Raw genomic sequence first — 12426 nt, forward strand, 5'->3', positions numbered from 1 at the left:
GATTGCTGCAGCACCCACCAGGGGGCAGTAGCACCCACTTTGGGAGTCACTGACATAGAGAGACGAATAAAAAGGAAGTGCCTGGAAAGACACTCTCTTTTGATGCTGAAGCAAGATGGTGGTGGAGGTATGGTGGGTCCTTCAAACTAACTCTTAATATGGCACATGGCTTCATTTTTCTAATGGCTATTAATAAACCTTTAAAAACCATAATATTTTTAAATCTATTCCTTTATATCCATTTTATTTCTTACATTAATAAAAAATATAAAATAAAACTCAAGAAATGAATATTATCTTTTCAATACTTACCAACATGGCAATCACAGTGCAAATGAGGGTTGCTAATGGAGTTACAGAGGGCAGGACAGTGTGTTGGAACTGTTGAACCAAACCACTTGTCATTGAGGCCTTGGGAATCTTCTTGGGATCAAGAAGATTGAATTTCAAGCCTGTGGAAGATATAAAGCATTAAAAAAAAATAGACATCATAGTGTCTAAGAAAACAATTCAGCTTTTTTTTTTAAACCTTTATCTCCTGCCTTAGAATCAATACTGTGTATTGGTTCTAAGGAAGAACAGTGGTAAGGGCTAGGCAATGGGGGGCAAGTGACTTGGCTTGCTAACTACTAAGTTAGCACACAACTAAGAAGAGTCTGAAGCCAGTTTTGACCCCAGGACCTCTCGTCTTCAGTCCTGCTCTCAAATCCACTGAGCTACCTAGCTGCCTCCAAAATTTAATTTCATGAAAAATAATTTAGTTTTTTAGTGATGTTCTATAGCCAAGATTTTATAGATAACTAAATTTGAAACTATATTGTCTAATTAATTATATCATCAGTGTGTTGAACACACATGGAACAGAGTAATGGAATGCAAAAGCTGCTTGGGTGTGGAAGACTCCAGGAAGTTGGCTGAATGAATAATAATCCACCCTAGCTGCTATTTGCCCCAACTTTTTCTGATACCCACACTAAAACCAAAACACAGGATAAATCAGAACTTCTTATGTTTCTTTTTAGGCAAACTAACAACCAAAGGCAAAAGGCAGGAGAATCTGAGATATATTGTAGACTTGTTCTGTTCCCCTACCTATGGCAGTGAAAACCAGTAATTAATGGGAAGAAGCTAGACCAGTAATCAAAGAAAAGGAACATCAATTTCTTATAGTACTTGACAGTTTAAAAAGTGCCCCAGCTCTGTAAGGTAGGTACCACAGTATCTATGTTTTATAAATGAGGAAACGAATGTCCAGAGAGATGAATGACTTTTCCCAGGATCACAAAGGTAAAATTGGAGTCTTGGACTCTGCCTCTAATTTTAGTGCTCTTTTTCCTAGACTTGGTGTCCTTGACACGCTGCTCTTTCCTTAACCTGTCACCTGAACACCCATGGGGGTCTCTAATGTTCTTTAGAGCAATATCTCACTAAATTCTTGAAGATACAAGATAGGCTTGAAAAATGGGATCCCCTACAAGAGTAGAGATTATTAACAGTAAGCATATACAATTCTCATAACATTTAAGATCATTATTGCAGAGTACTAATGTATGAATCCTAGAATACCAAGTATAAACCCAAAGCATTACAAATGATCAATCTAATCTAGAAGGGAGTGTTAGAGTTAGCATGGATGCATGATTAAATACACAAGAAGGAGCTTTTATGTGTGGCTGTGCAGCAGTTACTGAATTTGGCTGAAGACAGCATTACTCAAGATCATGCTTGACTGAATAATAATAAGAACATACATCAAAGGTCAGGATCTAGTAGAAATCCAAGGACTTGCTTTGACCACTGGGTGGTAAGCCAGCTGGCAATGATCAGGTCATGCCAGACTAATCTCATTTCCTTTTTTGATTAACTAGACTCAGAACAGGGTGATATAGCAGGCACAGTATACCTAGGGTACAGTAAAGCATTTGATAAACTCTTGTGTTTTCTTCCTGGACAAGGTAAATTGATATGTGGTAACTAATAGTACAGTTAAGTGGGCTAGAATCTGGTTGAATGACTAGACTAAAAATGTAATTATCAAATGTCAGCTCAAAAGGAGGTATCAGGTAGAAAGTTACAAGGATCCCAAGAAGTAGCAGTGTTAAATGGTTCAATATCAGAAATGGATATGGCTTTATCAGTAGAAATAACATGGGATCTTCCATCTATCTGACTTTTACCTGAAAGCTCCTGTATGTGCTGCTAGAATGTGAGTTCCTTAAGAGTAGGGATTATAGGGGGCAGCTAGGGAGGTCAGTGGATTGAGAACCAGGCCTACAAATGGGAGGTCCTGGGTTCAAATCTTGCCTCAGACATTTCCTAGCTAGGTGACCCCGGGCAAGTCACTTAACTTCCATTGCCTAGTCCTTACCACCCTTCTGCCTTGGAATCAATACACAGTATTGATTCTAAGACAGAATGTAAGGGCTTAAAAAACTGTTTTGCTTTTCTATTTGTACCCTCATGATTTTTACACAGTAAGAACTTTGTACACAGTAAGAACTTAATAAATGCTTTTTTTTCTCCTCCCTTCCTCCCTTCTTTCTCTTCCTCCTTCTCTCTTCCCCTACTTTCTCTTCCATCTCATCCTCCATTTCTTTTCCTTCTTTCTTATTTTTCTTCCCTTCCTCCTACTCTACTTTTTCCTTCTTACTCTCTTCACCCAACTTTTCTCCCCTCCCTTCTTATCCAAGAGTGTAACTGGCTTCCTTGGAGGAAAGCAGCTTTCTTCCTCCATGAAGATCTGGAAGCAAAAGCTGTAAGATTACTTCCTGGGTGCTGCATGCTAGAGAAGGGATTCTTGTTCTGGCTTGTATTGGCCTGGACAACCTCTTGGGTCCCTTCCAAGTCAGATTTTGTGAGAACAGAAACTGAACTGTTCCTGTATAGTTATTAAAATGAAACTAAATGAAGGGGGCAGCTGGATGGCTCAGTGGATTGAGAGCCAGGCCTAGAGACAGGAGGTCCTAGGTTCAAATCTGGCCTCAGACAATTCCTAGCTCTGTGACCCTGGGCAAGTCACTTAACCCTCTCATTACCTCGCCCTTATCATTCCTCTGCCTTAGAACCAATACACAGTATTGATTCTAAGACAGAAGGTAAGGGTTCAAAAAAAATCCAACAAAAAATTAATTAATTAATTAATTTTAGAATTAAGAAAAAAAGAAACTAAATGAAGGCAGGCCACTTTTGCTTCATCAGGAGCCAGGATAGCCCCGTAATTGAGTATATGTGCATGTATGAGGGAGGGAAGGAAGGAAGGAAGGAAGGAAGGAAGGAAGGAAGGAAGGAAGGAAGGAAGGAAGGAAACAAGCATTTATAAATACCTCGTACTAGCCATACACTGTGCTCAGTGCTTTCCCAGTATTATCTCATTTAATACTCCAAACAACCCTGGGAGTTAGGTACTTTTATTATTCCCAATTTACAGTTGAGGAAACTAAGGCAGGCAAGTTAAGTATCTTTCAGGGTCACTATCCAGCAAGTGTCTGTGGCTAGATTTGAACTTGCCCAGTGCTCTTTGCAATATATAGCCTAATGCCTGAAACAAGGGAGATAAAAATTATGATTTTGAAAAACTGGAATTCCATGTCTGATGGTATGTGTATTATCTTACCTCTATCATCTGAGTTTATTTTTTAGCATCAACACTTCTTGACTCCAGCTAAGTTTATTGCTGTCTCTATTCACTGTGTTGGCTAGGAGAAGTTTTCTGGGGGATAGTAAATTTAGAGAACTTATTTATAAATTATTTTATAAAGGGTAGGTACACAGTTGCTGGATATCTAGTCAGTGACATCCTCCAATTACCTTTTTAATTTATGTATAAATTACTTTAACCTCACAAATCCAAATTTAAATGTACAGCTCAACTTTTCTATTTCTTCTTGTCTCATGCTTTAAGACAGCTTAACTTCTTTAACTGTTTGGCAGAATTATACAGAATCATAACTTAAATTATTTGAATTCCACTCATTCACTTTTTGATTCTTCATTTATTAAAGCTTAGAAACAAAGCTCACTTAGTCTGAATATTTGTTTCTCCAATCAAAAATTGACTTTTAAAAGAATTCTAAAAATTGTTTTATCCCCCAAGAAAAAGATCAATAACCTCAATTCTATACAAAGCTTTAGCAGGGATATTTCTCAACATGTTGTTTATTGTACCCCCTTCTTAATTCAAGGAGCCACTTCCCTCAATAATCCTCCAGCTTTGTCTGAACACTTGTGATTTGGTTTGTGCTTCTGCATGATGCCAGGAAACAAATGCCTGGCATCCTCTCCCAGCCTACAGCATTCCCCCACAGGACAGACTAAGCAGCAAGATTTTTAAATGAACTATACCAATAATGGAGAGCATCTTATCCAAAGCATTGTACAAAGCCCAGAAGTTTGGAGCCCAGTAGGCATGGCAGAGACCCCTCTTGAAAGGGAAAAGCCTTGAAATGACTTGAGGCAATTGGTTCTGTGAAAAGGAATAAAAAATCGATTAGAAGAGAGGTGAAAATGTGGAGACTGATGATAGGATGATGTGGTGAGTTTGGAAAACTGGTTTCTAGTCTTGGCTTTTTACCCTGGGAAATATCCTATGACCTTTTTGTCTCAGTTTCCTCTTCCTCTGAATGGGGACAATAGTATTTGCTTTTCCTATCCCCTGGATTGAACAGAAGCAGATATAAAGGGAAAAGAGATGGACACAGAGCCAAGAGACCCAAGCTTTTGCACTATGTGATTACGAGGGCTGCTGTGTCAGTCTCTGTCTATACACCAGGGATGACACTCACAGGGCTGCTGAGAGGAAGGCTGCTGAGATGGAGTCAGAGGGACACTACAAAGAATTAATACATAGGAATACTTGGAGGAGTAAGTGGTATGAAAAGGAAAAGACTCATTCTTCTTCCCTTTACTTCAGGGACATCAAGAAGAAAAGGGCTCAATGTCTATAATCTCCAAAGCCCACCACCTGCCTAAGGATGTAGGGCTGAGAAAAGAAAAGAGGCAAGACAGGGCCAGTGCTCCCAAGACACTCAGGCTCTCAGTGTGCACAATGCTGCAGTCTACGAGGATGGGAACACACAGTGCCAGAGATGTTGAACTTATCAATAAGGACAACAAATGCTACCACCAAGAATGGTGCCTGGCTTGAAGACCTGCCCCCACCCCCCAGCTGCCACTGAGGCCAGAATCCCCAGTAGAGCCTGCCTATCTGGTGGTTTTCCAGTCTCTGCTCAAGGCCCTGAGATGAGAGAAACTTTACTGATTCTCAGGAATCTGCTCTACTTTGGGATAGCTCTCCCTGTTAGAAAGATGTTCCTGACATGAAGTCTAAATGTGATTCATTGCCACTTCTATATATGTCTCCTGGTTATGCCTTCTGAGGCCAAAACTAATTCCTTTTCTATGCAACAGCCCTTTTATGAGCTCTTACATTCATTACTGCATTTTACCCAGAGAACACTGGAATACGGGAAGCCATGTGGTGATTTCATTGGTGTGGGACTTCCTCCACAGACACAAAACACGGCCCCTCCATGATTTCATGACTGTCTTCATAAGATGCTGTCGCTTTGTGGTGAGCCTGTGCACTTAATGTGACTGGTCCTCAGAGGGATGCATACATATGCCCATTCCTCCATTGGTCCTCAAAGCTTTTTCCGGTTTGGTAACACCTTCCAGTTTTGTCTCCATAGATACAGGCTTAAGAGCCCTAGCAACTAGAACACTGGACTTGGGAAGATATGAGTTAAAATCCTTTCTCAGACTTTATAGCTGTATGACCCTGGGTAAGTTACCACATCTCTCTGTGCCTCAGTTACCACAAATTTAAAATTAAGGAGTTGGGCTCAATGGCCTGTAAGATTTCTTCTAGCTCTAAATCCATGTTCCTATTATCAGTACCCCAATGTGACATTAGAGAAGACCTTTAGTATAACTTGGAACACATCTCTATTTGATGAATAAGAGATGCAAAGAGAGTGTTCTTTCTGCTAAGCACACCTATAAGAAGGTTTCCTGGAGGTAGGCTTTGAGGTGTTTTTTTGAAGACAAATGGAGTATGGTAAATGAAAGTTCTTCCTTGATCATTATCATTCTTATTAAGGATCATTTGGGGCAGCTAGGTGGCTCAGTGGATACAGCACCAAGCCTGAAGAAGTTTTGGGTTCAAATCTGGATGCAGACACTGTGTGCTGTGTGACCCTGGGCAAGTCACTTAACTCTGTTTGCCTAGCCTTTGCCCTATTGTCTTAAGAGTTGTTACCAAGACAGAAAGTAAGGGTTAAGAATAAAATTAAAAGAATAATTTATTCCATGTCATCTGTGCCACAGTGTAAAATATACCAAAAAAGTGAATTTTTCCCAAGTAGAATACAGCCAACACAATATTAACCTCAACAAGGTTCTAAAGAATACCTGAACAAACAATGATTATTACATAAATTATTAATATTACTGCCTTTACTGGGTGAGAAAAAACAGGGAAATTACTTAAGAGATCAAACAGAACCAAGTCATTCGCTTCTTTTCTGCTTCAGGAATTATTCAGAAAAAGCCTGATATAGATCACTATGTTGGAAATAGAAAGTTCCACATTCCAGTTCTAGTGGTAGAACATTTTTTAGCCAGCCATCTACCAATGCACTGCAAGAGTTTTATATATATATATGTATATATACACACACACACACACACACATATATATATGTTCACCCATCTATTTATTTATTTATGCATCCATTCGTTTGTTTGTTTATTTGTTTAATTATGTATGTATGTATGTTTAAAAAAAAGAATCAAATCCTTTGATCTAAACCTCTATGTTATTTGAAATATAATTAGGACTGGAAGCCTCATGTAGTAAAAATAGCCCTAGCCCAGAAGTTAGAAGAACTGGCTCAAAGGCTTGGCTTTATTATTTACTAGCTATGTGACCCTGGGCAAGTCAGCTAACATCCTGGGGATCAGTTTTCTGGGCTCTGAAACAGGAATAACTAGAGACCCTAAAGAACTGTGAACATTATATATTCTTCCTGTGAATACTAATGAACATGGGTATAATAGTGTACTAGATTGTAAATGTGCTGACTGATATAATAAGTAAGATCAACATAAACAGGAACTTGGGGGGCAGCTGGGTAGCTCAGTGGATTGAGAGCCAGTCTAGAGATGGGAGGTCCTAGGTTCAAATCTGGCCTCAGACATTTCCCAGCTGTGTGACCCTGGACAAGTCACTTAACCCCCATTACCTAGCCCTTACCACTCTTCTGCCTTGGAGCCAAGGCTCCAAGATGGAAAGTAAGGGTTTAAAAAATTATAAAACAAAACAAAACATAAACATAAACAGGAACTGGGCTTATAGAACAGAACAACAAAGGTACAAATTTGAGGGAAAAAAGGCAAAGACAATGAAAGAAGGAAACTGAAGAAGGAAGGAAGTAGTAGTTTATAAAAACCTGTATGAGAAAGGTCTTTTTATTTATTTATTTTTAATAACCCTTACCTTCCATCTTAGAATCAATACTGTGTTTTGGTTCTAAGGCAAAAGAGTGGTAAAGGCTAGGCAATGAGTGTTAAGTGACTTGCCCAGGGTCACACAGCTAGGAAGTATCTGAGGCAGATTTGAACTTAGGACCTCCTGTCTATAGGCCTGGCTTTTAATCCACTGAGCCACCCAGCTGCCCCTGAGAAAGGTCTTTAAAAAAAGTTAAATTAGTAACATTTATTTCACATTTATGAATATAAATTCATAATAAATCACACATTCATAATAAATTATATTTATAATTGCCTTGGATGAAATTTCTATATGATTTTCATGTAGTGCTTATAGAAAATCTGGTCTATAGTGTTACTATAAATTGCTATTTACTCCAAACTAACATGTCAAACTATAGAAAGTAGAAATTCCCAACCTAAATATTATCAGCATGTTGCTGCAGAAAAAATGAACATGAATTTCAGAGGCAGGAGAATCAGGTTTAAAATTCTAGTCCTGCCAAGTTACATTATCTTTATCATCTCAGTTTTCCTCATTTTAAAAATGGAAATAAAAATATTTCCTTGTATTACCCCATGTAGTTAGTTGTAAGGAAAATGTGAGATATTATTATTGCTGTAGTGAAGGGAATAACTGACATCAACATCTGGATCCTTCCCATCAAGTTTGAGAGTTGAGAGGTCATAGTAGGGTCCCAATTTGTGAAGCTGTTTTTTGCACACATGCCAGTGTTCTGTTAGAGCAATGGATTTAAAGTCAGAGAACTAAGTTTTAATCCCAAATCTGCTACCACCCCTGCTTCCTTAACTGCTCTGAACCTGAGGCATCTCATCTGTTAAATTAAGGAACTGGAATAGATTAGTGACATCAAAGCCAAATAGAAACAGGGCTACATAGTGATTTAGAAAATCATAAATTAACAATAACTATGTTGTATTGCATTTTTATTTTTTGCTTAATTTTCCCCAATATAATAAGCATTTATATAATACTTGTTATGTGCCAGGCCCTCTGCTGAGCACTTTATAAATATTTTCTCATTTGATCCTAAGGTAGGTACTGTTAATGATGGTCATTTCGCAGTTGAGGAAACTGAGGCAAAAAGAGGTTAAGCACTCTTTTGTGCCACAAAGCTAGGAAGTATTTGATGTTAAATTTGAACTTGGGTCTTCATGATTCCAGGCTCAGTGTTCTGTCCTCTGTGCCACCTAAGTGATCTCTTAAGGTCTCTTTTCAGCTATAACTCCTATTAGCCTAAGTAAACAAGTTTCATAGAATGATATACTTAGGAAGACTTTGCTCTCATATGTATAATATTTATATATCTTTATGCGTATGTATGTGTTGTTTAAAAACAAGGTAAGGAAGATACATACCATGGCTATAAAAGGACCCAAAGAAAGAGCAGAAACAATGCAAACAATGAAACCCAGGGTAATTAGTCGGAAAAAGCTGAAACTGCTCCATCTGACAGAACCATCTACAAAAGAGAAACATTATAATTAGCAAAAGGAAAGAGAAGTAATATCACAACATGTATTAAAATGATCAATGAGGTCATCTCATCTCCCTTATTAAACTAGAAGTTAAAAAAAAATACAACAAACTCTTACCTTCTGTCTCAGAATAGACACTAAGGGGACAGCTATATGCCTTGGTGGATAGAGAGAGAGGACTAGAGACGGGAGTGTCCATTCTAAGACAGAAGGCAAGGGTTTAAAAAAAAATAGATACTAAGTATCAGTCTTAAGGCAGAAAAGCATAAGGGCTAGGCAATGAGGGTGAAGTGACCTGCTCAGGGTCACACAGCTAGGATGTGTCTGAGGTCCAATTTGAACCCAAGACCTCCCATCTCTAGGCTTGGCTCTCCATCCACTGAGCCCCCACCTGCCCCAGATAAGAGGCTTCTTGAAGGTAAGGGCTACGTCTTACTCATCTTTGTATATAAAAGACACTTAATAATCATCTTCATGAAGCTTTTCCTAATATCTCATTTGAGTAATGACATTTCTAAGCCAGTCAATAAACATTTATTAAGCACCTACTATATGCCAGGAACAGTGTAAAGTGCAGAGAATACAAAGGAAGGCTAAAAGGAGTCCATGCTTTGAGGAGTTGACAATCTAATGGGGGAAGCAGCATGTAAACAATTAGGCACAAATATCTATGCAGGATAAACTGGAGGTAACCACCAGAGGGAGAGCAGCAGCACTGAGGGGCATCAGGAAGGCATTTCACAAGAGTTAGGATTTTAGATGGGACTTGAAGGAAGCTAAGAAAGCCAGATGGCAGAGATGAGGAAGGAGAGCATTCCAGGCATGGGAGATAAACAATGAAAATGTCCACTCAGGAGATGAAATGACTTGTGGGAGGAGCAGCAAGGCCAGTGTCCCTGCATTGTACAGCACTTGGGGTACAAGTCAGGGATAAGATGACGGGAAAGGGAGGGGGGGGGGGGGGGTCAGGGAAGGGTTGTGAATGGCTTTGAACACCAAACAGAGGACTTTATATTTGATCCTGAAGGTTTTAGGGAGTTGAGGGACAGTGAAGAATCAAGGAGGACAAGTGAGTTTCAGGCCTGGGTGATTAGGAAAATGGTGGTGTCCTTGACAATAAGAAGGAGCTTTGGAAAGGAAGAAGATTAAGGGGAAGTTAATGAGTTCAGGTTTGGAAATTTTGAATTTATTTATGGAACATCAGTTTGAGATGTCTAATAGTCAGCAGCAAAGATGCAAATCTGGAGGTGAGTAGTGAAGTTCGGGCTGGAAATTCTATAATTGAGAATTATCAGTATAGAGATATTACCTGAAATAATGTGAGCAAACAAGGTCACCAAGTGAAAAAGAGGGCCCAGAACTATGGTCTACATTTCTACAATACAATTATCACAAGGAATCATATAATTTAGAACTCATAGAGACTTTGGAGATCATCTCGTCCAGCCTCTTCATTTTACAGATAAGGAAACTGAGGCTCAGAAACATTAAGTGACTTCCATATGGTTACACAGGTTATAAGCCACATAGATGTGATGATGATGGTGATGATGATGATGACAATATTTCTTTAGTATTTTAAGGCTCAGAAAGTGTTCTGCATGTATTTTCTCATTTGAATCTCACAACAACCTATGAATTAGGTGCTATTATTCTTAGTCCCATTTTACACAAGAGAAAACTGAGGTTGAGAGCTAGTACTGACTAAGGCAGGATCTAGCTCAGGTTGTCTTGATTCTATGTCCAGTTTTGTATTCCCTCTTACAACTGGCTGTTGGGATCTGCCCCAGGTCCTCTGACTACAAATCCAGTATGTAATTTTGTGTCATTTTGCTACTTGTGTCTTACACACCTTGTTGTTCAATCATTTTTCAGTCATGTCCAATTCTTCATGACTCTATTTGGGGATTGCCTGGCAGACACTGGAGTGGTTTGCCATTTCCTTCTCTAGTACATTTTACAGATGAAGAAACTGAGGCAAACCAAGTTAAGTGACTTGCCCAGGGTAACAAAGCTATTAAGTATCTGAGGCCAGATTTGAACTGAAGAAGAAGAATCTTCCTGACTACAAGTCTGGCACTCTATCCACTGTGCCACCTAGCTGCCCTACTAGACAGTAAATTCCATTAAAGCAAGCTTTATATTTTATCTCAGTTTTATACTTCCTTCAGTATACTCAATAAGTAGGTACATGCTATTGTTGAACTGAAGCATGGCCTAATGGAAAGAACACTGATGAAAGAATGAGAGGATTGCTAGTTTGGATCTGCTGCCAGGATGTTTGCCAAGAAACTCCAAATGGGGCCATGAAGTGCTGGACACAAGTGAAAAACAAATGAACAACAAAGACCTGGATCTGCTATTTAAATACAATAATGATGATGATAACAGCTCAATCACACTTTTTCTCACTTTACTTTTCCCAGTCAGTCCACAAATTAGGTATTTATTGCCTACTAGGTGCCAGGCACTATTCTAATTTCTAGGGATATGTACTACATTAGATGAATAGTGTAAATATAATATTGTTATCTCCATTTTATGGATGAAGAAACTGAGACTCAGGGCTGATATGCCTATGTACAATAAGAGTTCAAGATCAAATCTTAAAATCTTACAGAACAATTATTATTTGTGTGAACCTGGACAAATTGCTTCTATCTCTAAAAACCTTATTTTTCTAATCTATAAAATGAGGCTCATGGACTAGAATCTAGATCATCTCTAATATGCCTTTTAACCCCAATATTCCATTATTTCTCTTCGATGTCTGTGATCCAGCTCTTACAATGTGAAGGAAAAAAGAATGGATAAAAACAGAAAAGAGTAGATTAAATCAGAGATTAGGAGATCAACCCTGGACTGCAGGTAGTCTGGTTCCCAGGTCCTGGGACAGAGAAGTTGGTAAAGAAAAACAAACCATATGATGGCTCTGAAACTTGCCTGGATTATTTGAAGTGAAACAGTAAGATCTCAGCAAATAGATGCCATAAGCTGGAGCCACATAAAGGTAGATGTGTTTAAAATGCAGGAGAATGGCAAAGAGAAATGCTCCTTCCAAATGCTTTTTCTGGGAGATTTAAAAGAGAAAAGTTACTTGAATGTGTGCAGAAGTGATTTTAGCTAGTTTTGTGCACTGAATTTAGCAGGTATATGTTATGATTAATACCTTCTCAGTACCCCGGGGAATCCAATTCCCATTACCTCCTTGCCATACTATAGAACGTTCAGAAGAGCTTACTCTATATTGCATATCATTGTGGTGATGGGGGAGACTGAGATTCTCCTGATGGTTGGAGGCACACAAACTGCCCAGTCCATGGAGGTCTTGGCTACAGGGGAGTGTAAAGGCCCAGAATGAAGTCATGCATAATATGGTATTAAGAAGGACCTACTACATTCTTCCTCTTCATCCCTCCTGTTACATACCACCTGGCT

General features: G+C 38.9%; 1 protein-coding gene across 1 annotated transcript in view; it reads right to left on the reverse strand.

Annotated features, from left to right (window-relative positions):
- Nucleotides 1–12426, reverse strand: part of ALG8 (ALG8 alpha-1,3-glucosyltransferase) — a 43011-nt gene that overhangs the window by 13611 nt on the left and 16974 nt on the right. The window contains exons 6-9 of the mRNA XM_044666005.1: nucleotides 11932–12058; nucleotides 8869–8972; nucleotides 4342–4462; nucleotides 313–452 (exon numbers count right to left, since the gene is read on the reverse strand). Coding sequence (XP_044521940.1) covers nucleotides 313–452; nucleotides 4342–4462; nucleotides 8869–8972; nucleotides 11932–12058 — 492 coding nt within the window. The remainder of the gene's footprint in view (nucleotides 1–312; nucleotides 453–4341; nucleotides 4463–8868; nucleotides 8973–11931; nucleotides 12059–12426) is intronic.

The sequence above is a fragment of the Gracilinanus agilis genome, chromosome 3, assembly GCF_016433145.1.
Source record: "Gracilinanus agilis isolate LMUSP501 chromosome 3, AgileGrace, whole genome shotgun sequence".
Taxonomy (NCBI): Eukaryota; Metazoa; Chordata; class Mammalia; order Didelphimorphia; family Didelphidae; genus Gracilinanus; species Gracilinanus agilis.